This window comes from Mytilus galloprovincialis, chromosome 3 (assembly GCF_965363235.1).
Source record: "Mytilus galloprovincialis chromosome 3, xbMytGall1.hap1.1, whole genome shotgun sequence".
NCBI classification, from domain to species: Eukaryota; Metazoa; Mollusca; class Bivalvia; order Mytilida; family Mytilidae; genus Mytilus; species Mytilus galloprovincialis.
Window position 1 is genome coordinate 90,458,261 of NC_134840.1, and position 27,662 is coordinate 90,485,922.

The 27,662-nt window shown below is 32.5% G+C and overlaps 2 protein-coding genes across 7 annotated transcripts; both read left to right on the plus strand.

The window, feature by feature from the left end:
* The first annotated feature begins 3,797 nt into the window (after positions 1 to 3,797).
* Positions 3,798 to 15,774, plus strand: LOC143069328 (carboxypeptidase T-like). Of its 6 annotated transcripts, none has more exons than XM_076243904.1 (7): positions 3,798 to 3,927; positions 8,289 to 9,011; positions 10,187 to 10,288; positions 11,106 to 11,278; positions 11,532 to 11,624; positions 14,827 to 14,922; positions 15,541 to 15,774. In XM_076243904.1, exons 2-7 carry the CDS (start codon positions 8,321 to 8,323, stop codon positions 15,703 to 15,705), a joined length of 1,320 nt encoding a protein of 439 aa, XP_076100019.1. In that variant the 5' UTR covers positions 3,798 to 3,927; positions 8,289 to 8,320; the 3' UTR covers positions 15,706 to 15,774. The 6 variants fall into 6 exon arrangements, with proteins under 6 accessions (XP_076100019.1, XP_076100020.1, XP_076100023.1 ...); XM_076243905.1 differs by lacking the exon at positions 3,798 to 3,927 and adding an exon at positions 3,971 to 4,058; XM_076243908.1 differs by lacking the exon at positions 3,798 to 3,927 and adding an exon at positions 3,994 to 4,072.
* Positions 15,775 to 23,311: 7,537 nt separating this feature from the next.
* On the plus strand, positions 23,312 to 26,353 carry LOC143069331 (uncharacterized). Its single transcript, XM_076243912.1, has 2 exons — positions 23,312 to 23,429; positions 23,762 to 26,353. The coding sequence occupies exon 2, from the start codon at positions 23,793 to 23,795 to the stop codon at positions 25,809 to 25,811; it is 2,019 nt and encodes a 672-aa protein (XP_076100027.1). The 5' UTR covers positions 23,312 to 23,429; positions 23,762 to 23,792; the 3' UTR covers positions 25,812 to 26,353.
* The last annotated feature ends 1,309 nt before the right edge of the window (positions 26,354 to 27,662 follow it).

The following is a 27,662-nucleotide window of genomic DNA, read 5'->3' on the forward strand; positions in this document are numbered from 1 at the left end:
AATTTTACGGAAATTTTGCTGTTTTTGGTTATTATCTTGAATATTATTATAGATAGAGATAAACTGTAAACAGCAATAATGTTTAGCAAAGTAAGATTTACAAATAAGTCAATGTGACCGAAATGGTCAGTTGACCCCTTTAGGAGTTGTTGCCCTTTTTAGTCCATTTTTAACCATTTTTCGTAAAACTTAGTTATCTTTTACAAAAATCTTCTCCTCTGAAACTACTGGGACAAATTAATCCAAACTTGGCCACAATCATCATTGGGGTATCTAGTTTAAAATATGTGTGGCGTGACCCTGCCAACCAACCAAGATGGCTGCCACGGCTAAAAATAGAACATAGGGGTAAAATGGGTTTTTTGGCTTATAACTCAAAACCCAAAGCATTTAGAGCAAATCTGACATGGGGTAAAATTGTTCATCAGGTCAAGATCTATCTGACCTGAAATTTTCAGACGAATCGAACAACCCGTTGTTGGGTTGCTGCCCCTGAATTGATAATTTTAAGGAAATTTTTCTGTTTTTGGTTATTATCTTGAATATTATTATAGATAGAGATAAACTGTAAACAGCAAAGTAAGACCTAAAAAGAAGTCAACCTGACCAAAATGGTCAATTGACCCCTAAGGAGTTATTGCCCTTTATATAGTCATTTTTGTCGAGCCTGCAACTTTTGTTGCAGAAAGCTCAACATAGGGATAGTAATCCGGTGGCGGCGGCGGCGTTAGCTAACTTCTTAAAAGCTTTATATTTTAGAAGTTAGAAGACCTGTATGCTTCATACTTTGTATATAGATGCCTCATGTTACGAACTTTCCGTCAGTCACATGTCCAATGTCCTTGACCTCATTTTCATGGTTCAGTGACTACTTGAAAAAAAGTTCATATTTTTTGTAATGTTAATTTCTCTCTTATTATAAGTAATTGGATAACTATATTTGGTATGTGCGTACCTTGCAAGGTCCTCATGCCCGTCAGACAGTTTTCACTTGACCTCGACCTCATTTCATGGATCAGTGAACAAGGTTAAGTTTTGGTGGTCAAGTCCATATCTCAGATACTATAAGCAATAGGGCTAGTATATTCGGTGTATGGAAGGACTGTAAGGTGTACATGTCCAACTGGCAGGTGTCATTTGACCTTGACCTCATTTTCATGGTTCAGTGGTTATAGTTAAGTTTTTGTGTTTTGGTCTGTTTTTCTTATACTTTATGCAATAGGTCTTCTATATTTGGTGTATGGAATGATTGTAAGGTGTACATGTCTAACTGACAGGTGTCATCTGACCTTGACCTCATTTTCATGGTTCAGTGGTCAAAGTTAAGTTTCTGAGTTTTGGTCTATTTTTCAAATACTTTCATACCTGCCAACTTTTCAAAATGCCCATGGGGGTTTTGCATGCAAGATGGCTGTCATAGTCCCAAAAAAATCTTCAAGGGGGCCTGCAAATTCATTTTAATGTTGTTTTTTGGCTTCTTCATACTTTTATAAGCCTAAATTCATTGAAAAATTAATTGTTTTGTTTAAAATTGTGAACAAAATTGCTCTTTCAAAATTTCAATTTGGGAGCCTCCATGGGGGAAATCCCCCCCCCCCCCCCCCCAAATAGTGACAGTTGGCAGGTATGAATACTTAATGCATTAGGTAAACTATATTTGGTGTAAGGAAATATTTTATGATCTTTATGTCTGTTACGCAGGTTTTATTTGACCGTGACCTCATTTTCACGGTCCATTGCTAAGTGTTAAGTGTTTGTGTTTTGGTCTGTTTTTCTTAATTTATAAGCAATAAGTCAACTATATTTGTTGTATTGAAGAATTGTTAGCTGTACATGTCTGCCTGGCATGGTTCATCTGACCTTGACCTCATTTTCATGGTTCATTGATCAATGTTTTGTTTTCTTGGTTAATGTTCAGTTTATGTGACAGTCGTAATAAAGCTTTATATTTAGGTCTATCAACATAATATCAATGATTAGTAAAGAAGGCGAGACATTTCAGCGTGTGCACTCTTGTTTTAACAATTTTCACAAAATTTGTAAAATTTTACTAACATTTTCCACTGGCACTGTAACTACTGGGTCAAGTTCATTGTAGATAGAGATAATTGTAAGCAGCAAGAATGTTCAGTAAAGTAAGATCTACAAACACATCACCATCACCAAACCACAATTTTGTCTTGAATCCATCTGTGTCCTTTGTTTAGTATTCACATAGACCAAGGTGAGCGACACAGGCTCTTTAGAGCCTCTAGTTTTTCGTTATGATTATTTTCAACATACTGATATTGCAGGAAAAAAATATGTGGTGGTTTGGGAGGAAGGTTGGACGACACATTTTTTTTTACGCAGCCACCCATATTTTTAATTTTCAATGTTTACAATAATTTATTTAAACTTAATACATGCATACCTAAATTCTAATACTTCAATTTGTCATGATTCAGGTTCATCGTCATTTGTATATGTAGACAGCTGATCTTTAACTCTATCATATGCTGAGTACTTCTTCACTGTTCTTTTCTTTGTTGTGTATTCTACTTTATTTTTATTGTCAGACTTATCGGTTGTCTTTTGTTGTTCATCAACTTGAAACTGTTCTGGTAACAATGAATTCAGACGCTGTCCTGGAGAAAGAGATGACCTTGATGGAAGGCGTCTTTGATCAGAATTTGAGGTCTCCCCAGTTTATGGTTTGGTTTTCCATTACTTGCAAATCTTAATTCCAGAAAAATTTGACTTTGGTATGACCTAAACTTAAACCATCCTCGTCTCAAAAGCATAGTCATTTTACTGCAAGTATGTGCTTACATTCCAACAAAATTGTTCTCAATAGATCTGCAAAAGAACCAAATATGTGAACATACAGTAAGAGGAAAAATCAAAGGTCCTTATTAAGATTTAAAATTTCAAATGCTTTGTAAGTGGAGAACACCTTAAGTTTATAATATATGATTTAGTGTTATAACTAGGAGAAACTTATCTGAAATTACTGAGCAAAATTAAACCAAACTTGGCCTAAATCATCATTAGGGTATCTTGTTCAAAAAATGTATCTGATACCTAGCCCATCAACCAAGATGGCTGCCATGGCTGAAAATAGAAGATTGGGGGGGGGGGGGGTAAAACACAGTTTTTGGCTTATATCTCTGAAACTAAAACATTTAGACCAAATCTGACACAAACCAAATGTTCATCAGGTCAAATCCCATCTGCCATGAAATTTGCAGACATATCAGACAACTTTTTGTTGGGTTGATGTCCCTGAATTGGTAATTTTAAGGAAATTTTGCATTTTTTGGTTAATATCTTGAATATTACAATAGATAGAGATAAACTATAAACAGCAATAATACTCAGCAAAGTAAGATCCACCAATAAGTCAAACACAACCAAAATGGTCAGTTGACCCCATAAGGATTTTTTTTACTAAGAAAGGATGTATATATGTATGATTCAATCAATTAAGTACTTTATATTAGTTACCTCCCCTTATATAGCAGAGTTGACAAAAAAATATTAATTCAACAAAATGTATTCTGCTTTTGTAAAATACAGTCGTATATTTTAAAACACATAATTTTCTGAATTAAGATTAAGAATCTCACACATGAATAACATTCTACTCTCGAAATTTGCACATTGCATTATTTACAGAGATCCATAACCCTATTGTTTACTGCTTCAGCCCGAAATTGACGAAGACAAACATTTCTTTACCTAAAATGAGAAACTGCAAAAGTCCCCTTTAAAAAAAGTTTGTTGTAGGCAGACCATACAAATTTGTTGATAGAAATAATTGCTTCAAAGGAAAAGTCATTCGGAGTTACCTTTCCCTGGTAAAGGCTAAATGTGTATTTCGCATCTATGTATATAATGGAAGAAAATTAGTCAATACACATTGTGTGAAACATATAAATTGAAAAGGTATTGACATGACTTTATAGAACACGAGTATGAAAGTATCCATTTAATCACACCAACATACGAAAACAAAATGTCAACAAAACAAACAAATTTGCCACAGTTACATGTGCGTGGAAACTGTATACGTCCAGGTACATGTACCATGGCATGTAAAATTATATACTGAATATGGCCATAATTGTTTAGAATTACCCATGATGCATTTATATATATGCAATGTTAGGGACTTTACTGATATGATTTACATTGTTCGATAAATTATTATGTTACTGTAACATGTGTAAGTTCTGTTGCAACACAAATTACAACTTCCAGTTCCAAATGTTACCTGTGATCACCTGTCACTTCAGAGGCTATTTTAGGTTTCTTTCCAACCTGTAACCTGTACTGTAAATTTCACCTTTGTCAGATAAACTACTTCTTGAGGTGAAGATGCCCTAACCTATATACGTCCTTGGTCTCTGATACCACTTTATTTACAAGGCTTATTTATTTTTTCATATTTTTATCATGAAAATTCAAGACTATAATATATGAAGGGGAGGACAGGGGTAAGGGAGACAGGGAGAAAGGGGATAGGAGAAATGAGAGGAAGGCTGGGAGAAAGGAGAAAAAGTTGGAGAAAGGAGAAAAAATAAAATATCTCTCCTTTTAAAAAATGATCTTAATATTTCAAGAAAAAATATCTCAAAAGGAGATGTTTTATTCTAATGGGAGAAAGGAGAACGGGGGTAGGAGAAGAGGGGTGGGAGAAGGGAGAAGGGTACCCCCCTGTCCTCCCCCTCATATACCACTATTTTTTTTTTTAAATTTCCCATATTTTCATCACTAGAATTTTAGCGATTCTGCTTTGTTTATGTGATTATGTAACTAGTAGAATTTCTCATTTGAATGGTTAAAATTGAAAATCCTCTCTAAAAACATCTCACTGCTACATGTACTAGTTATTTTCATATATCCTGTAAAAAATAATTCACTCTATTTTAAACTTTCCAATCGCATAATTACAAATAATAATGTAAAAATAAATTGAGAACCGGTCTAATAACTGCTTCACTCCTTTTGGTATTCTGATCTGAGCCTACTATAACACTTTACATGCAAAGTAGTTGTCTTCAGTTCAAATTGAAGATGTGCCCTCATTTTTGAAAATATTTGTTTTATTTCAACTTTTTCCTGCATAATGATGATCACAAGGACGCTTGATGTTTTTTTTAAAAAAGAGCAGGGGAAAGGCAACCCCCTCTATCTAGTAAATGACATAAAAAAAGATGCACAAAATTGACAAACTTTTCTGGTGAAGGACATAACTCGACAGGGATTTGTTTCAAGAATTATATGATATGATTTTTTCTTGAACACAGTTTAAAATAATAGAAAGCTATCAAATATAATTATAAATGTACAATAACAATTGCTGCATCATTGCCGTTTGTTGATGTGGTTCTAGTTTCTTGTTTTTTTTTATGTAGATTAGACAGTTGGTTTTCCTGTTTGAATGGTTTTACATACACTAGTCATTTTTGGGGCCCTTTATAGGTTGCTGTTCAGTGTGAGCTAAGGCTCCATGTTGAAGACCGTACACTGACCTATATTGGTTTACTATTACAAATTGTGACTTGGATGGAGAATTGTCTCATTGTCACTTATAATCATATCTTCTTATATATATCTATATAAGGACCAAGATGGGAACATTTACAGATCACTATACCAACTTCAACAATGAGAAAACAAACAGCCTGATTTATACAACAATGAAAAAAACGCAACAAAAACTGTAGAAACATTAATTTTCATGGGGTTAAAATTTCATGGTTTTGTCTCTATAAAAGATTTCATGGGGATTTAATTTCGTTATTTCCAGTAAATGGAACTTTTAGTATATATATGTAGGTTAAGTTTTTTTGGGGTGGATGGGTGTTTATTTCATTTATGTATTGTTCCCACGAAATAAACAAAATTAAATCCTCCACGAGAATTTCTGCTTTTACAGTATTGCAGAGTCCTTATATAATTACATAAACTCTCTGAGGTGTCTGTTTCAAGGCAACAGTTCTTTCCATATCCAACATACATTTTTGAACTGTTGACATATTATTTCTCAATAGATCTTTTATATGTATGAAGTATTTGACACCGGAAATTGAGCAACAATCAGTGAAATAATTGAAAGACTGATATTCAATATAATTGGTAAAAACTTGACAAAAGAAAGGCTACTAATTAGTACCATTAGGCATTACAAGTGCAGGAACATGTACATGAATCATGTTACATATACATGATGTATATTCAGATACATACAAAAAGAGAGAAACCCTAAACAACAGACAACTCATGCTTTAAACACATTTGTAGTTATATATTTGGCTTGGATGGCATCAGTGAAATAACAATGTTTAGTTATATGTATTTATATTAGTCTTAGCTCTAAAGTTGTATATATCAAGAGTTTTTTTTATGCCTCTGCCGTAGCAGAGGGGGCATTAAGTTTTACCATTATCTGTCTATCTGACTGTACTTTTTGTCGAGCCTGCAACTTTTGTTGCAGAAAGCTCGACATAGGGATAGTGATCCGGCGGCGGCGGTGTTAGCTCACTTCTTAAAAGCTTTATATTTTAGAAGGTGGAAGACCTGGATGCTTCATACTTTGTATATAGATACTTCATGTTACGAACTTTCTGTCAGTCACATGTCCAATAACCTTGACCTCATTTTCATGGTTCAGTGACTACTTGAAAAAAAAGTTCAAATTTTTTGTAATGTTGAATTCTCTCTTATTATAAGTAATAGGATAACTATATTTGATATGTGCGTACCTTGCAAGGTCCTCATGTCTGTCAGACAGTTTTCACTTGACCTCAACCTAATTTCATGGATCAGTGAACAAGGTTAAGTTTTGGTGGTCAAGTCCATATCTCAGATATTATAAGCAATAGGGCTAGCATATTCAGTCTATGGAAGGACTGTAAGGTGTACATGTCCAACTGGCAGGTGTCATCTGACCTTGACCTCATTTTCATGGATCAGTGGTAATAGTTAAATTTTTGTGTTTTGGTCTGTTTTTCTCATACTATATGCAATAGGTCTACTATATTTGTTGTATGGAATGATTGTAAGCTATACGTGTCTAGCGGGCAGATGTCATGTGACCTTGACCTCATTTTTATGGTTCAGTGGTCAAAGTTAAGTTTTTGAGTTTTGGTCTTTTTATCTAATACTATATGCCATAGGTCAACTATATTTGGTGTATGGAAATATTTTATGATCTTTATGTCAGTCGCGCAGGTTTATTTGACCATGACCTCATTTTCACGGTTCATTGCACAGTGTTAAGTTTTTGTGTTTTGGTCTATTTTTCTTAAACTATCAGTAATGGGTCAACTATATATGTTGTATAGAAGCATTGTTAGCTGTACTTGTCTGCCTGGCATGGTTCATCTGACCTTGACCTCATTTTCAAGGTTCTTTGGTCTTTGTTTAGTTATCTTGGTTAATGTTAAGTTTATGTGACAGTTGTAATAAAGCTTAGCTTTATACTTAGGACTATCAACATAATATCAATGATTAGTATAGAAGGCGAGACATTTCAGCGTGTGCACTCTTGTGTACTTATGTACATGCCATATGTTCCAAAATTGGTTTCCATTCTCTAACTTGAGTTTGCCTCTACCAAATGTTATGAAACTTATACACAATGAATATTACCACAAAACACAGATCAAGGTTGAATTTTGGTGGCGTCACATTAACCATTTCATCATTGCCCCTTTTTATGTTTTTGTTCTGTAACTTAATTAGTTTGCCCCAACCAAACATTATGAAACCTATACACAATACTTATTACCACAAAACTAAGATCAAGTACAAATTTTGGTAGCATCACTTCTTGAGTTATGTCCCTTTATAATATTGTATGCAAGCTGGGGCATCATCTGAGTCCATGGGGAGACATTCTCCATTTATTTATTTATTTTTTAGACTAGTTTTGTTCTCTTAGCAGCTTAGCAACTTTCAGTGTTTGTTTGTTTTGAAAAGAAAGAAAACCTGAGTTTATAAAACAAAATTTTTAAAGATTAAAAGTTGTTGATATTTTAGTTCTGAATTATCAGGTAAAACTTTCCTTAAACCAATCAGAAGGAGACTACAACTTAACAATGTAATCTCTATTGTGAATTAATAGGTCAGATGGAAACTGACAAGAGTACATGTTTGGTAGTATAAAAAGGTTCACTGTGATTCAAACAATGAAAAACTGAATTCCTGACTATGACAAATGTGATGTTGATGTAACATGTTATTATACTTAAAACTTTATAAATGAATGTTTAATTATTGTATGTTGTTTCTGTTTTCAGTCATTAAATTCTGCATATTGTGAGAGTACAAGATGAAATTTCCGTTATTCCTGAAGATTTGCCCACCAAAAGCTGATGTCATGTACACATTTATTACTAAGTCTGAACTGTTTTGTTTTGTGTCTGTGATATTGTTTTTCCTGGACTTTTGTTCTACTATTGATGTGAAAGCACAGAGAGAAAAGTACATTCCAGATTATAGTGTATATCATAATTATTCTATGTTACACAGGGAGATAACTCAGATTGTTAAAAGAAATCCAAACTTTATGAGAATTGAGAAAGAATATGAATCAAGAAACAAAGTTTCACAACTAGTTCTCCATATAACAAACTTCACAGGGAGTTTCAATACCCAAATCTCAAAATATACAGAGAATTCCAGACTTAAAATTTTATTCTCTTATGGTGTTCATGCAAGGGAATTTTTACCAACTGAAAGCTTGTTATATCTATTGAAAAATTTAACCAAAGGACTTACATTTCCACATGGAAGTTTTGAGGAGCAATTTTCACGTTATGTTTTATCTCATATAGATATTTATATAATATCTGTAGCTAACCCTGATGGAAGGCTATATATAGAATCTACAAATAATTATTGCTGGAGAGGAACTGAAACTGGCGTAGATCTGGATAGAAACTTTGACTGGGAGTATGGAAGGAAAGGAAGTTCATCAGATCCTAAAGATGAAGAATACAGAGGTCTACATAAATTTTCAGGTACAAAATGTAATATGATCACACAGCACAGTACAGTGTATTAGGTATAGATTGTTACATGGAAGCTTCAGTATTTATTGGTCATGGTAGTAGTAAAAATCACGGGTTGAAATTGTTAAATGGTAATACATTGTAACATGTAATTGTACCAAGAAAATTATTTTTATTTTGGAAATGTGTTATTATCCTATACAAGTAATTTATTTTATTTCCAAAATTTATACTTGGATACAAAATTATGTGTATGAATACATGTTGGACCATACTTGTTAATAAACTGACATATTTTTATATGTCCCTGCTATAGTGGAGGTGGTATTAAGTTTTACCCTTGGGCGTCCTTACAGTTTTCCTTCTCTGATGTTAGTTTGCCTCTACCAAATGTTATGAATCTTATACACAATGCTGTAATACCACAAAACCCAGATCAAGTTTGGTTGCATCATTTTTACTTTTCTAGAAATATAGTCCCTTTTACAAATGGAAAAATTGTTGAATTTTCGGTTTCCATTTTCTAATTTAAGTTTGCCTAAACCAAATATAATGAGTCTTACTTATACACAGTAATTATTATCACAAAACACTGATCAAGTTTGAATGTTGGTAGTGTCACTTTTACCATTTTGGAGTTACATTCCTTTAGCTTTTACAAAGGGAAAAATTGCTGATTTTTTGTTTTTCTGTTTTCTAATTTGAGTTTGCCTCAACCAAATGTTATGGATCTTATACCATGTATATACAATTTTTATTACTACAAAACTCAGATCAAGTACAAAAATGTATGAATTTGGGTAGCATTACTTTAACTTTTTGAGTTATGTCCCTTTATCATGTTATATGCAAGCAGGGGGATAAAAGACACATTCCCCATTAATTTTAACAAAAAAATACATAAGTTGCAGAAAATCATGAATAGCCTAAGAATCTATCTGTTCTTTCTACAATTATAGACAAAGGCAAATAACTCAAATTCAAAATGATGCCTTTTTAATATGTTCAGCTTCATTATACAATAAAATGTAAGTTCACAATTTATATTGAAAGCATTTTTTTTTTCAGTGGAGTGAGTGCTCATCCTTTAAATAATTATTATCAATTTTATTTGATCTCTTTTTGTGTTATCAAATTATTTGTTTGATCAATTGGACTTAATTTGTTTTGTTTTTTAATTTCAGAGCCTGAATCTCTAGCATTTACAGATCTGACAGAAAAGATTAAATTTGATCTGTTTATGTCTTTTCATTCTGGTATTAAACATATTTACATTCCTTTTGCAGGTGAGTAATAATCGGTGCAAACTATACATTGAATTGCCCCCTTTTTCATAAGAAGACAATATCTATGTGTCTTTTATTACACAATGGGTTTTTTTCTTACAGTATCCTAAGAAGTATTATTCACACTGTGCATCAATCAATTGTGTTGTAGATTAATTCCTATAGTAATAAGTTATTAAATAAATACATATACAAATTAAATATAATGTAACTTTTGACCTTATTACATGCCTTAAAGTTACATTCTTGCAAGACTGGGAACAAATATTTTCATTTTGGATTAATTCCTAAAAATTTTCAAATTCTTCTGTTGTTTAAACATTTCAATTACTTAATGTATATACAACATCTTCAAAAATGCCAATATGAGTGAAAGAATGGATTGACTCTTAAACAGAGGTTAATGCAGTTAATTGATAATTTTTATCTGATTTAAGTATGTTTACATACAGTACTATCTTCAAAACTATAGTAGACATGGCAGAAAGACAGAGAAAAAGCAAAATTTTAATTTGTTTGAACAATTAGTTTTTGTGAGCTTAAGTTAAAAAAACATGCATGAAAAGAGCACAAGAGAATGATACATTTCTTAATATTATTTAGAAGAAAAACATTATGACAATGTGTTTGCAAGTTTAAAAAATTACAAATTCATGCATAACTTTTGTATTTTAGGATGGTACCTGTATGTACACATTAATGTTGGACTCTTGTAAATAATTGTCTTATTAGCAATCATATCACATCTCCTTATTGTTATATGGATATTAAGTTTATTCTGGTAACTTATTGTCTAATAATTTTTATATGTTTATAGATACAAAGTCAAAGAAGATTGGAAGACAAGTTGATAACCTCAATGATATGTTAGATTTAGCTATGGAGCTATCTCATTGTACAAAGTATACATATAAATATGGTCAAGCATATAAGTTAAATGATTACACAGCGGATGGAACTATATTTGATTTTATGGCTGGAGTTAGAAAGGCAAGTTTATACTCTAATAATATCAAATTTACCACCTACTATTTATGATATTATATGATAATGAATACACTATTCCCAAGCATGCCCCAATCATTGGTTATGTCAGTTCAAGTACAATGATTTCTCATTATCAAACTAGAACCAGTTGTATACATAGTGAAGAAATATACATTGTGAAAAGGATTTCAATTTATTGTTTAAAAGCAATAATTATACATGAAAAAGTTCCCAAATTTATTTTCTTATTTTACAGATTCCTTTCTCGTACACAGTGGAACTTTGGGGGCAAAATCACAAAGGAACCAGCTGTTTTGATTTGTTTAATCCACCAAATGAAGATTTGAAGGTTTGTTCTGTTAAATCAAATGAATATGAATATATATATAGATGTGGTATGATTGCCAATGAGACAATTTTTTTACAAGAGACAAATTGACATAGAAGCAAGCCAAGTTAGGTCACAATATCTACAAATTGGCAAAACCTTATATATCACAAAGCAGGTTATAAAAGGCCTCAATATGACAAATTCTGAAACAATTCAAGTTAGAAAACCAACAAGAAAAACCAACAGCCTGATTTAATTGAGGTACAAAACAACAAACAAACAACAAGTATGATATACAGTTACAAACAACAACCAGTGCAGGCTCCTGACTTTGGACAGGCAATACAGAAGGTGACAGGGCTTTAACATATTGTTGGCCCAAAACCGGCCACCTTACCTGGGAAATGGTGTAGTAGTAAAACATAAGAATCATCTAGATTTTGATTTGATTGTTTGTGTTTTAAAGCCACTTTTAAGCACCGCTTTTAAGCTATTTTGTGGTGGCCAGTATTTATTGGTGGAGAAAGCCAGAGTGCCTGGAGAAAACCACTGACCTTTGATTTATAGGAAACTCACAATCCTAGTTAATCAAGATTGGAATCAGGTGCACCCGCACATGTGAGATTCGAACACACAACCTCAGTATTGACTGGCTAGTGATTACAGTAGTAACTACTTAGACCGCTCAGCCACTGAGGCCCCTAGAATCAACTAGAAAAATCAATTGAAAAGGACTTGACACATAAGAAGATCAACACAAAACAAAAATTAATCAACTAATAGAAGGAGTTTGGAAATAAAATGTGATTCATTTTTAATTCAAAACAATAAAGGAATAATTCTGTTATTAAAAAGGATGCAATTTGTGCTCATAGGAATACCCTCAGCCTGTTGATAAACTATATTAACCCAACTGCATATTAAAGGGGCACTAGCTTCAAGATATATAAAAAGTCTAAAATAGGATTTTTTTTGTTCAATCATCAATGAAAGTGAAAGAGTGAAATAATAATTTGCTTTTAGCAGCAAGTATGGTTCAATTTTGACAAATAATCTAGGAAACATTGAAGATTAATTAATCTCTTGCAAGTGAATAATTCAACGTCATTGAAACTGTATATGTGTGAACTTCAATTTAACCCCTTAACTAGAGATGGATAACGAAAGAATCTAGGTGATCAGTCATTTAAAGGAAAAGAATATCAACATTGAAAGTGAAACAAAGATATATCATTTGATTGACTGATTCAATCGACAAAACATCATTCTTATACAGATAAAAATGATGATAAATCTAAAAACGATGATAAACATATGTTTTTTATGACCCTGCAGAGGGGGCATTAGGTTTTACCCTTATCTGTCTGAATGTCCTTCCGTATGTACATTTCATAATTGGTTTCCTTTCTCTAACTTTAGTTTGCCTCAACCAAATGTTATGAAACTTATACACCATGCTATTTACCACAAAATACAGATCAAGTTTGAATTCAGGTAGCGTCACTTTTACTTTTCTAGAGTTATGCCCCTTTACAAATGGAAAAATTGCTGAATTTTCACAATGCTTATTACCACAATATACAGATCAAGTTTGAATTTGGGTAGAGTCACATTCACCATTCTAGAGGTATGCCCCTTTACAAATGGAACAATTGTTGAGTTTTTTTGTTTCCATTCTCTTTAACCAAATGTAATGAAACTTACACACAGTGCTTATTACCTCAAAACACAAATCAGTTTGAATTTTGACGACCCACTTTTACTGTTCTAAAGTTATACCCCTTTAAAAATGGAAACATTGCTCAATTTTGAGTATCTGTTCTCTTAATTGAGTATGCCTCAAATAAATGTTATAAAACTTATTTGCAATGTTTATTACCTCAAACAATAGAATTTTAGTGGCATCACTTTTACTGTTATGCCTCTTTACAAATTCAAAAATTACCAATTTTTTTTGTTTTTGTTCTATTACTAAAGTTTGCCTCAAGCAAATGTTATGAAACTTATACACAATGCTTATTACAACAAGGCACAGATTAAATTCAACTTTAAGAAGTGTCACTTTTGTTGAGTTATGTCTCTATATAATTTCATATGCAGCGAAGGCATCATCTGTGTCCCATGACACATTCCCCATTTATTAATATATAATATGAAATTCAATAGACCTAGAAAAATCAAATTGCACGAGTTCCCTTACTGGTAATCTATATATATTTATTTATGTTTATATACCTTTTTTGACCATCAGAGGTTTTCAGAGGTCAACTCGATAGTTAATAAGATGAGGTCTAGACTAGAATACACACAAATGAAGCTACAAATTATTGAGCCCATGCTCTGTAACTTGTTTATTTTAGACTGTTAATAATTTTGATAAATGTTTTACATTGTTGAAAATCAAATATAAGAAATTCCAATTTGAATCAATGAACATGAATGTGACAGCTAGTGCCCATTTAAATGTGACCAAAATTATTTTCCATATTTTGTTATATCTGAGCTGTTTGTAAAGCCAATTTCAAAATAGTTTGTACCTTTTAAACATTGAGCAATTTATTCTTGATAGTTTTGTAGTAGGAGAAATCAAAATAAATTGATACAGTTTTAAAAAGAAATTACTGAATATTAAATAATGAATCCAATAAAAACAAGATATTGCACATATGTAACTCAAAAAAGATATATCCACAGATAGATGTGTTTTCAAATAGAGATTAGGTATAAAGCATGCATAGTTCATATTCAATGAAAGCGAAATACAACAATGTTTTATTTAAAAACACTCTGTCAAATATACACATGTGAAATAAGACATGTAATAGTTCAACATATACAAAATCCAGTCATATTTATACCAGAATATTAAACAAAGAAATACAAGAACCCTCTTGAAAATGAAATATGATAATGATTATTATACATTTGTGCATTTCAAAAGATTCATGACACATGGTGAAACTGTATTACTTCCCTTTAACCAGAAAAAAATAGTTTGAAAATATCTCAAATTAAGTTTAATTGCTTTATTATGCATGTCTGATAAGTCAGAACTTTTTTTACGCAGACTATATTTCACATTATAAAATAGGTATATGGGACCATAAAAGCTACAGTTTAGCATCTGATTTTTTATGTCAGCCAAACAAAATTGAGAATAATTTGAAAATATCAAAAATATAGATTTCATTATATATATGTTTTACATTTATATTTGCAGGAAGTTTTAGAAACAATTCACCCATTATATGTTCAACTGCTCAGATACATGATAGATTGGAAATCAAGCCAAGTTAGACATATAACAGAAGAATTTGTAAGTAATGCCACTTCTTTAGATAAAAACACAGTGAAAGCAAGGGTGAAATGAAATCTTTTATCAACAGATTATGATAGACATTTGGAAAAATCATTTTTTTGTCTAAGATTACTTTTTACATTTCTTTCTCATTTAAAATTTTGAGTAGCATTCCATATAAGAATCATTTAATTTAAAAAAAAAGATGTAAGACCACCATACAACACTGATTCATATTTTTATTATGCTATTAAAAATGGCAAAATTGATGTTTATAATAATATAAATTCTCCTGACAGTATTTAGATATACTTATGTATATACCTATGTATATCTAAATACTGTCGGGAGATTTAATTGACATATAATGTCCTATTTAGTGCATTCTTAACAATTCACATCTCCTGTGAACACACAACAACATTTATTTTGGATTTTTGGATTTTTTTTACAAAATTTATAATCTTGGTTGTATTGGATGGAGATAATGCCAGAAACAAGTGGTACAATTTATCATTTATTTATATTAAATCACAGCAAATTTGAAATCTGACATAAAGTGAACCATAACAGTAACACCATTAGTTTATACAAGTTATGCATTCAATATAAATTAAAAATTATATTTGTTTTCAGAATGAAGAATCCTCACTTAATTTTGGTTACATTCTGATGATGCTTTCTGCCTGTTTGACATTTTTTGTGTGTTTAACTGGTAAAAATAGATTCCATCACAGAAGGAGGATTGTTAGCCTTAAATCATTAGGGTCATCATTTTCAGCTTCGTTTATGAAAGCATAATATATAGATATACATGTTTTATTAAATAAATTAATTTATAGTATTGTTATTAAAAATATTAAAACTGAATTGTGTTCTAGTAGTAATAAAATTAGATTCCCAGACAAAGGTTGATTAGAGCTATTGTCATCACTGTGAAAATCTTACCTACATGTATAAACAAATCATTTACAATTATATTCACTCAACCTAAATATGAATAGAACTAAGGGCTAAATAAGCTTAAAAGTCTTCTTACTAAATTCAGGGGAGATAAGACTTAGTATTTTAAAAGAAGGAGATGTGGTATGATTGCAATGAGAAAACTATGCACCAAAGTTTAAATGAAGTGGATGTTAGCAATTATAGGCAGCTATACAGCCTTCAACAATATTACATCCCAGCTCCTTTGTTCTAACAGGGGTGATCTGAGCCGGATCACCCCAATCAGATCACCCCAGTTTAAATTTCTTTGTTATGCATGCTTTCCTTTGTTCTGTAACATTTTGGCGGGAATGTCAAATCCAGTATAAAACTTATAATTAATTATACGGAGTAGACTATCTATCAAAATTCATGTAGAAAAAATCCAGTGTACATGCTGGGATTCGAACTCGAGACCTTTAGCATATCAAGCCACGACACATACCACTTCACCAGGACGACTGGATACGAACTATCAGAAATTTAACATACTTAAAGGAAGCAAGATATTTTTATAACTGGGGCGAGTTGGCAGACCTTTATTCAGTGGGGTTTTAACCCTTTTCGTTAAATAAATGAGTTGTCAGACTGATTGTCCAATTTGATTTTACACTTTTTTTAAAGTTGTGCGAGTCGATTACAAGAGTGGGGCGATTTTTTCATAAAGTGGCGATATAGTGTGGGCCGATTGGCCACCGGGGCGAGTTGACATTGTTTGATATCTACTCATCGTGTTAGGGGGTCATAAAGGGTATACATCATATAGTAATATATTAAGTATATTATAATGGTTGTGTGGCGTTCTAAACTAGATTTTATGAATTGTAAATGGTTTTTCGTCTAATCTAAAACAGCTGGGATGTAAAATAGTTATCCCATTCGGACTTGGTGTGTCAGTGTAAGATCACCCTCTGGCCTCCGGCCATCGGGTTGATCTTTCACTGACACACCGCGTCCTTATGGGATAACTATTAAAGAAAAACCTATACAGTGTGATGGGATTGCTTCCCTTAGAACAAGTTAGATACTTAGTCAGCTGTAAGCGTTTGAGCTAAGAAAGTCGGTTAACACACTGCCTTGTAACACAGAGGGTTCGAGTCCTGGTGGAGACAAAGATGATCTTGTATGTCAAATCATGCTCTCCAGTTAAAACTGTATAGTAGGCTTCAGCCATGAAAAATATAAACAATCATTAGGATGCCCATTTAATTTAATTTATACTGCAGCTAGAACACATCTGAAGAATTTTCTTTGTTAATATTTTCGTAAACATGACTGGACCAATTTTAAGTTTCAGAAGAAAAGCAATAGGTAAATGCCAGAAAAATATCAAATGTTTTGTATTTTGCATGAAACTGTTGAAGGCTTGGTAAACCTCTCTCGTCACCTGTTTCTAAAGTTAATACAAAATTGTTAAAATTTTTGCGACATTGAACTTATACAGTATATCTATTTTCAACAGCATGTCAGCAGTTACTGAACATATACCTAAGATACAAAAATATTTCAGAAGATATGATGATTGCCAATGAGACAATGATCAAACAGAGATAAAATACCCCAAATGTAAGGTTGATATTTATTTAAATATCCGAATAAAAAGGTCTGATGCATTTCTATTGAAAGCTTGGTAACCCCCCTTCCTTGACTGTTGCACACACTAATCAAAATTGTAAAGCAAACACCACTCAATAAATCAACAAATGATTGTAACTGGTCAGCATATTCAGAAAATACCACTCAAAAATCAATACTTTTTCTCATAAAAAAGTGCTTGAGTAGATAATTCAAACAAATAAGTAGTGTTGTATAAAGGTGGATGGTTCACAGGTTAAAATTTTAGCTGACCTGACCCTGCATGAAGTGACAGTATAATGTTTTACCATCACTTGGCATCCTTTGTCACAAGTTGTGTTTACTTTTTATATCATTTCTGGAACTCCTGAGTTTAATTTAATCTAACTTTGCCACAATCATCAATGGGGTATCTTAGTTTAAAAAATGTGTCCAATTTGCCAAATTGCCACCTGCTAAAAGACATTACTGACATGGATGAAAATAGAACATAGGGTAAAATGTATTTTTAGCTCACCTGACCTAAAAACTCTGTCGTCCGTCATCGATATCTGTTAACTTTTACAAAAATCTATTAAACTACTGGGCTAAATTTAACTAAACTTGGCAACAAGCATCACTAGGGTATCTGACAAGAGTAGACATGTTCATCAACACAAGATCTTAAATTAAATTTTCAGATGAATTGGACAACCCATTGTTGGGTTGCTGCCCCTGAATTGGTAATTTTAAAGAAATTTTACAGCTTTTTGTTATTAGCTTGCATATTATTATAGATAGAGATAAACTTTAAACAGCAATAATGTTCAGCAAAGTAAGCTCTACAAATAAGTCAACATGACCAAAATTGTCAGTTGACTCCTTAAGGAGTAATGGCCCTATATAGTCCATTTTTATAAATTTTTCATAAATTTATGTAATCTTTTACAAAAATCTTCTTCTCTGAAACTACTTAGACAAATCTAAACAAGCTTGGCAATAATCATCATATGGCATTTTAAAAATTGTGTCTGATGACCCTGCCTTCCAACCAACATGACCAACATGCCTAAAAATGGAACATAGGGGTAAAATGCAGTTTTTTTGTTTATATCTCTGATACTAAAGTATTATGAGCAAATCTGACAGGTGGCAAAAATGTTCTTATTATTCATCTACCCTGAATTTTTCAGACTTATCCCAATATCCCTTTGTTGGGTTGCTGCTTCTGAGTTGGTAATTTTACAGAAATTTGCCAATTTTTTTATTATTATCTTAGATCTATTAATTATGATTTTAACCTTATTTTACATGATTTCCAAAGCATAAGTATGTACAGGTGAGCAACACCGGCTCTTGAGAGCCTTTAGGTAGCTTATTATTGTGAAAATAGCTATAGAAAAACTCCAAAAGGGGCAAACATGTTCATAATGATGAGAACTACCTTCAGCCTATTGACATCAAAACTGTCAGACAACTCCTTATATGAGTTATTGACCTAAAACAAGGTATCTACCAACTTATGCTTAAATTTTTCACTTATTATCAAAAATAAGTAACAAGACAAAATCTTCAAGTAAATCAAACAAGACTGAAGTTTGACTTATTATCATGAATAATTTAAAAGATTTATAGGATCTTTAAATGGCAAAAATGATCAGATAGACAAGACCTACAAATACGTTATTTGAACTATGTGAAAACCAATATGCCTTTTTTTACTCTGAATAGTCGCGAATATAATTGATATAAGATTGATTGCCTTTGGTAGTGATTTTTTTGGGGGAGGGATGAAAGAAGATAAGGAGAAATTGTAAACCGAAAAAAAAATACCAGCTATACTAGATCAATATAAGAGAGATGTCATGAACTCTATCACCTAGTCCACAACGTTGGAATTGTCCTTTGCTGGCAAGTTGAAGATTTACAGAGGTGGGCGATTCAGAAGTTCATCATAAATAAAACTCAAATTGGTTTTTCTAAGAAAGCTCGCACTTCGGATCATATTTTTGTACTAAAATGTCTCATAGAAAAATATGTTAAAAGAGGCAAAGGTAAATTATATGTATGTTTTGTAGATTTTTGCAAGGCCTTTGACAAGGTTATTCATATTGGTATATTATACAAATTATTACAAAATACAAATAATGGTATTTTTTATAACATACTGAAATCTATGTATAGTAGTGACAAAGTGTGTGTTAAAGTAGTTCTAAGACAAAATAACTGATTTTTTTTTAGATATAATGTTGGTGTACGACAAGGTGATGTTTTGAGTCCCACATTGTTTAAACTGTTTATTAATAATTTGCCAGATATATTATCAAAAAATTATGATGATGTCAATTTAAATAATGAAAAGATACCATGTCTACTTTATGCTGATGATCTTGTATTAATATCTGACTCAAAAGAAGGGCTTCAGAACAGACTTGATACTTTGAGCACATTCTGCAAAGATTGGTGTATGGAAATAAATGTGAAGAAAACCAAGATTATTATATTCAATAGGAGTTGTAGACTCCTTAATGAAGATTTCAATGTAGGAAATAATTCTATTGAATGTGTTAAACAATACAAATATCTTGGCATAGTCATTCATAATACTGGAAACTTTGATGAAGCCAGGAAACAATTATTCCAAAAAAGGTCAAAAGGCCAGTTTTAAACTTTATAAAGATTTGAAATCATCAAATCCTTCTATTAAAACTCTTTTGCATTTATTTGATCACTGTCTAAAGCCAATTGTAACTTATGGTTGTGAAAATTGGGGTGTCATTAACATTACTCCTAAAAGGAAAAAATTATCCCTTTATAACATATTTAAAGATTGGGAGTTTGAGAAGCTAAATTTAAAATTTTGTAAGTATATTGGTGTTACAAAGATGTGCACAAATGTAGCAGTCCTGTCTGAATTGGGTAGATATTTTTTTTTTATATAAATTTGCTAACATATATGTTTATGTATTGGCATAGACTGGAGAATTCTCCATCTGATTTATTGAAAAGTGCTTATGCTGAGTTAAAAATGATTGAGAGTAAAGCTCAAACTAGCTCCAATAATTCATGGCTCTCTAATATCATTTTCTACAGTGAAAAATTGGGTATATACCTAAATATATGTAAAAATTTAGGCAAAAATAAATTAAAAAAATTACTGAAAAAACAGCTCAAATTAAATTTTCAAAATGATTGGGAGAAAATGCGAGATTTTTATTTACAGAATCAAGGCAAATTGGACACTTATTTTTCATTCAAAAGATCATTTGACTTCAAAATTATTTAGATTTAAAGCACCCACAAAAAAAATTGTTAACAAAATACAGACTCAGCAATCACTGTTTAAGAATAGAAACTGTCAGACATGAAAGAATTACCAATGTATGCAGGGCCGTAACTAGCCTCTTTTAATAGTGAGGCAATATATTTTCGCCGAGCGGAGCGAGTCGAAAAATTTTGGGCGAGGGGTCTGGGGGCCACTCAAGGCCCCCAGTAGCTCTGAGAAAAATAACGCAAAATCGTGCATTCTGAGCGTTTCCCAGACTTTTTCTTGCATTGAAACGGCTTAATTAGTTTTTAGATATTTTTTTCGACAATCAGGTCCCAAAGCAAAAACAAATATTAATAGTAATTTTAGAACTTCCATTTGTTGTAATTTAAGACTTTTAGGTATTAGAGACAACATTAAAAGACTAATATGTAGGATAAAGCGAAAATTGTAATTCTCATAATTATTAATACCGTATCTGTCTGTCTGTTCTTGTCTTGTATTGTGATTAGACATTGGTGATTTTTTCCTATGACTAGATTTGAATATAGTGACATTGCAGTATTATACTTTAAGTACTAGTACTGCTTAAGTCCACACTAGGGACCATCTTCACCTTGTTTTACGATCTTTTACGGTATTCATGATTCTTTAAAAGTATTGTTGAAGACCATCCGGCAACTATCAAGATGAAGAGCAGGAACACAAACTTTGACCATTGATCATTTGTATTTTTTCTATGCATTGACTGTATGTGCGGTTATGTCCCCATACTCCTTTATTATCTGTTAAAGGGTCTCATCACGACTTAATGCAAGTTTAAACTTTCAATGTAAAAGGTCATATATGGCAATACCTTGTTTTTTTCTTCAAATTATTTGATACCGGGAAATATGTGACCTTACTTTAATTCAAACCATGTCAGCTATCTAGTTTTTTTTTACAATAAAACAAACTGTTTTGTATTCTTTGATATCAATTTCAATTATTCATGCAGAAAGGACATTTTTTTTGTGTTCAAAATATATTTATCTAACAATTCTGGACATCGTTGGACATGTAACATTGCAAAACCACGTTTACAAATGAATATCATCGCTCAGACTATAGTCATAAAGGAGGAAAATAAATGAACAAAAGACAAACTCGGAACACAGAAGTACAAACAATAGACCATCAACTCTGAAAACTAAAAGGAAAATAGAAACATGGATAACGAAAAAAACAGCCAGGGGATACACCAGGGAGTGAAGAGAATTTGCTTCTTGCAAGACACTTTCCGTGAAAACAATTTGAGTATGAAAACAACCTTTTGTTTCATTTTTTTTTTTTAAATTTTTTACATGAGGCATTTGCCTCATTTGCCTCAATGTAGTTACGGCCCTGGTATGTGGTAAATATGAAACATTACCTCGACATGAGAGGATATGTTTATATTGTAATTCAAATTGAATTGAAAATGAAATGCACTTTATTCTGGAATGCCCTCTTTACAATAACCTCAGAAGAGATGTGACTGATTATATCAAAAAATACCCCAGTTTAGATAATTCAAACAGAAAAGATCTTTTTTCATGGATCATGGTAAATGAAGATAGCAGCTTTTTATCTATTATATATGCATACCTCGATAAAGGCCTGCACTTTAGAAAATCAGAAAATTTGTTAACATAAATACTCTAAAAGATATCAAAATTATCTCCCCTTGACCACTGATTCTTTCCTCGTGCATTTGAATTATTATTTTATGTTTCTTTAATCACTCTGTAATGTTTATGTCATGTTGTAATTAATGTTATGCTCTTAATGGGCCCTTAAATTTGGAAAATAAAAAAAAATAAAGTTTGACTAATTATTTCAGTCTGTCAGGAATACAAATATATAAAGTGTTCCATGAGAAGTATTCTAGAATTAACATATAATACACCGCCCCTAGACTATACAGTTTCATCGTAGCTCCAATTGTACAAGTGACAATTTCCCATTTGAGTTGTTTCTGTATTTTAAAGAAAAGATACTAGTTGATACAATCCAAAATTGGTAAGAATATGCGCGGGTTTTGAATTTTATATACATTGAGCATTGGTATTCTCTAATAATTACATTAGATGTATGTTTCATTATGATACTTTATTCTGATTGGGTAACTGCACATCACGTGTTATTCCGTAAGCAATTGCATTGCTCAATAAAACTTTTCATTCATGATAACACGTGGTCCAACAATAAAGTGCACAGGTGAATTAAATAAAACAATAAAAAAATTCGTGTGTTCATGATCATTGCTAAAAAAATGTAATTATAAGTATTGAATGCTTCTTTTTGTAACTTCATAGGGTTTTAAAAGCGTTGACCGTGCGTACATTTTTAGTATGAAGTGCTTCTTTTTGTAACTTTATAGGGTTGCAAGGTTTCCTAAAAAAAATCGTATAATTACAACAAAAAGTTAAAAACGCCGTCATGCTAATAAAACTTGTTGAAAAAGCGTAGATTCAAAAATGTAATATTATACCACTGTCTTTATTTCACTTCATTAGACCTTATTAAACCCTTCTGTTTTACTTTTTACATAAAGTACGCGATACGAACGACTGATCATTTAGGTATTTCATTTAAATTTATTTGTTTAAAAGTCATTGTCTTTACAACACTAAGAACTTTGCACCTTAATGATTCAAAGAGATAATTTTGTCAATGTGATTTATAACATGTATTAAAAGTAAGTATATTTGTACATTACTGTTTCTATTTAATTCGTTCTAAAGTAATACAGCATTCTCTCAATTAAAACAAGAAAGTAAATGTTGAAAAATGGAAAAGGTCATTTACGGTTTAGACAATATCCTGCATTTCACAAAATCAACTTTAAAATCTAAAGTGGAAAGATACACTTCTGTACATGTATATAAAAAAGCGAAAATAGTAGAATGAAAATGTCGTTATAATGATTTTACTATGTCAGTAATTCCTTTCTTTTTTTCATTTTTATCATTTTGAATTAATTTCACAATATGGTCGTCCGTCTTTCAAATTTAAACTATTGTTTTCAAGGTAAATATTGAATCTGCAACTAACCTTAATCATGGCTGATGAGGACAATAGTGATCAACCAGTTCGGAAGTCCAGGAACGTGAAATTCATGGAGAGGATAGATAGTTCAGAAGAAGTTATCAACACCGACAGGGAAGGTTACCAAACTCCAACACCAAATGAACGACTTAATATAAAAACAAAAGAAAGTGACGACAAATTTGATTGGTGTGGTCTGTGTTATGAAGATTTCCAGGACCCTAGAATATTACCGTGTATGCATACGTTCTGTTTTAAGTGCCTTGATGAATTTGTTGAACAGACTTCAGAAGAAAATAAATTCCCTTGTCCACTCTGTAAAATTAGTACTAGCATTCCAAACGGTGGCGTCACTGCATTTAAATCTAACATTTATGTTAGTGCTATGCAAGCCTCTCTCCAGATGGAGGCAAAGAAATCAGTCTGCGAAACTTGCGAAGAAGCACTGGAAGCACAAACTTACTGTCTTGAATGTAAGCAGAATTTTTGCAACAAATGTGGAAACATTCACCTAAAGATGAAGCTTTCAAAAGAACATCATTTAGTTAATTCTCTACAGACGGCTGAAAAAGATGGCCATAGAATGAAGTCCTACACGTTCTGTGATGATCACCGACAAGAAATCACATTATACTGTTGTGATTGTTCTATTCCGCTTTGTGATGCTTGTCAAATAGACAGTCATGAGGAGCACGATCTTCAAAACATTGTTGAATATGCAAAGGAAACTAAACAAGATTTGCAGAATTCTATTGATTTGTTAAATAATTATCTCCCTTCCCTAAAAGATAGGCTTACCGATGTGCAGCTTAATGAGAAGGAGTTTGTTACAGCGAAACAGAACCTAGCAGGTGTAATTAAGGCACGTGCTGTCGCTTTGCATAAAGAAATCGATGATGTATCAGATAAGTTTCTCGAAGAAATTGAAAAAGAAATTCAGGTCGAAGAAGATCGTGCAAAAATTTTCAAATCTCGTGTCTCGGAAGCTGTGAGATTTGCAAGTCAACAAATAACAGCAGCTAACCACTACATATCATTTGGATCGAACCCAGACGTTGCAGCAGGAAGAGACACTTTACGCCGTCATCTTCATGCCGCATTCAAACTTCTTCCTGTCGGATTCATACCGAGAGTCAACGTCATATTTTCATCTTCTAATTCAGGAGATACTATTTCCAGAGAAATGTTCGGTAACATTTCGAAGAGAGGCAAATTAAACATGGATCTTAAACAGGAAGCATCCTATAAAGTCCCTGGGCAGCACTTAATTCGCGGAATAGCCCCCGTCTCTGGAGGGAAAGCATGGGTTGCCTGTGGCTTCGATCAACGGTTGCATCTAATAAACCGTCTGGGAAGTCGTATCCGAACAATCCGCCTTGGAAAGGAGATAGACATCGATTATGTTACTTCTGACAGCAATGACAGTGTCTATATTTCTTGTCGTAAGAACAGATGTGTAAAAGTTTTGAATCGGGACGTAAGAATCCGAGATCTGGCAATTTTGAACGACTACCCTCGCGGGATCGCCTTATCGCATACTAGTGACTTGTTAGTATGTGCGACCAAATCAAGCACATATGACAATTATAAGCATTCTGACAAAAACGTTGTGATGAAATATACTCACAACGGAAAGGTCATTACGGAGTTCGAAAGGTCGAAACAACACATGAAATATCCTAGGCGAATAACAGAAAATATAAATGGTGATATCTACGTTTCAGACCATAAAGAATCATGTGTTCATGTTTTAACTTTAGAGGGACGTCATAAGAGAAAATACACGGGAACAGAAGGTAATCTAATAGGGGAACCATGTGGTTTGACATGTGATAGGTATGGCCACGTCCTTGTTACAGACTACAAAAACCACTGCGTTCATTTACTAGATCAACAGGGTCAACATTTATGTAATATCTTAACCGAAAAAGATGGCATTAAGAATCCGTTTTCCGTTGCCGTTGATGACGACGGATTTTTGTGGTTAGGTTGTAGTTTAGGTATGGTTCATATATTTCAGTATTTACTGTAAAATTATGACAGCATTCTAATTGAGATTACCCTGTAAAGCTCTACTATCCTCACTGAAGTTATAACCAGCATAGTAGTCCGCACTTCTGTGTTGACATTAATTATCATCGATATTGTCTTATTTGTACCGGTAATTGTAAACTATCTCTTTACAAAATTTTGAACTTTTCGAAATACATAGAGGATTTTTCTCCAAAGGAATAGACCAGGCAAAATCTTTTGGAATATTAAGTCTTCAACTTTCTTTAACTTCGTTCTTTGTCTCATCTTTTGAACTTTTTTATTCGAGCAACTGCATAGTTTTTAGGAGACGAAACGCGCGTCTGGCGAACAGCTTTTTGTCCGAGTATTTATGATGCGTTTACATACAGTGTTAAAGCATTCAGTGAAGACGCACATCCTTTCGAAACAGCAGTTTCATAACTTTCGTTCAAGTTTAAAGAACTGTTGTTTGTTGTACCTAAGTGTTTCGAATTGACTTTCATTCATTATATGTAAAGTTTGGTATATTTTATGTATGTATATTATATAACATTTATTTTTCTTTGGTTTTATTCAAAAGTCATTTGTGTCGTATCATAGTACGGACAGGTGACCTGTACAGGGTTTATTAATTCACGAAACACAGTATCGAATACATGCACTTGACAGTCAAAACCAGTTTTAAGTCTTATTCATCTCAAAGTACAGTGAAGATTTCATGAAAAAGTTAGGATTGAAAATTGACCCTCAAACTCTCGTAGCCTGACTTGAAATTTGTTTAGTTCAACACATTATTGTTTGTAGTGAGGCTTAGGAAGTCGAGCTCGTGTAAAAACAATATTTTTCATCGTATATAGTTGCAAAAGAGACAATTTTTGTTTGTTTGACTTATGTTTAGTGGTAAATATTTAATGATGTTCAGGACTAGAACAATGACTGAAATTTTGGTTATGAAAACAATGACTGAGTGAGATGAAGATCGGGTAATTTAGGAAAATACAACTAAAGGAAGAAATGTTTGATAGTGGTTATAATTTTGTCCTGCAGCATGTCACTTTACGGATTTTTTTTAACGCGCAGAAAGAGTTGAGCACTCCCTCTTCTTCTTCCATATACTGCCCATATGGAACTCTCTGAATATATACTTGCAAATTGGTTCTGCATGGTTAAAAACAGGATACAACAATTGTTCATCTTTATTTTGTGAGATTAGTCATTTGAAATTTTAACGTCTCAAATGACTGTGCTGTGGTGACCTCCGGGGGAAGCTTGTTCCAGTCTTTGGTGGTATACACAAAGAAGGGCCATCTCCTGCAGTCTTTGGTTGGTGTTTGTACCAAGTATACATGCTGTTGTGCATGTCTTGATACTCTAGTTTGTCTTTGGAGGTACAAGTCTTTGGTGATGGCTACTTTGTCGTTAACGATCTTTTACATCATTGCGACCCTGACCTTTCTGTGTCGTTCTTGGAGACTTTTCTAGCCCAATTCATTAATCTCATCTGTGACACTTGATCTGTTTCTGTAGCGCATGGTGACGTATCGCGCAGCCTTTCTTTGATTTTTTCAATTTGTTCACTATGTTTTTAATGATATGGGTCACATAATGTTGTGGCCTTATTAGAGTTTTGTATGCTTGCTCTTTAGTGCTTTCAGAGCCGATGTGTAGTTTTCTATGGATGAAACCAAGGCTTCTGCTTGCTTTGCTGGTAATGGTGTTGATGTGTTCTCCCCTGTCTAGTTGGTTTGTGATGGTGCACCCCAGGTACTTAATTGAAGTTTCATGTTTTAGTACATGGTCACATAAGACATCGGATTTAATGTCGAATTAAGAAGTATCTACATATTTATAAGTTCATATCGCAAAGCTA

What these genes read in the sequence shown, in the direction of transcription:
- LOC143069328 (XM_076243904.1), top strand. Translation starts at nt 8,321, where the DNA reads ATGAAATTTCCGTTATTCCTGAAGATTTGCCCACCAAAAGCTGATGTC. An exon ending in TTATGGCTGGAGTTAGAAAG is followed by an intron (nt 11,279 to 11,531) that starts GCAAGTTTATAC and finishes CTTATTTTACAG; the next exon opens with ATTCCTTTCTCGTACACAGT. An exon ending in GACATATAACAGAAGAATTT is followed by an intron (nt 14,923 to 15,540) that starts GTAAGTAATGCC and finishes ATTTGTTTTCAG; the next exon opens with AATGAAGAATCCTCACTTAA.
- LOC143069331 (XM_076243912.1), top strand. Translation starts at nt 23,793, where the DNA reads ATGGCTGATGAGGACAATAGTGATCAACCAGTTCGGAAGTCCAGGAAC.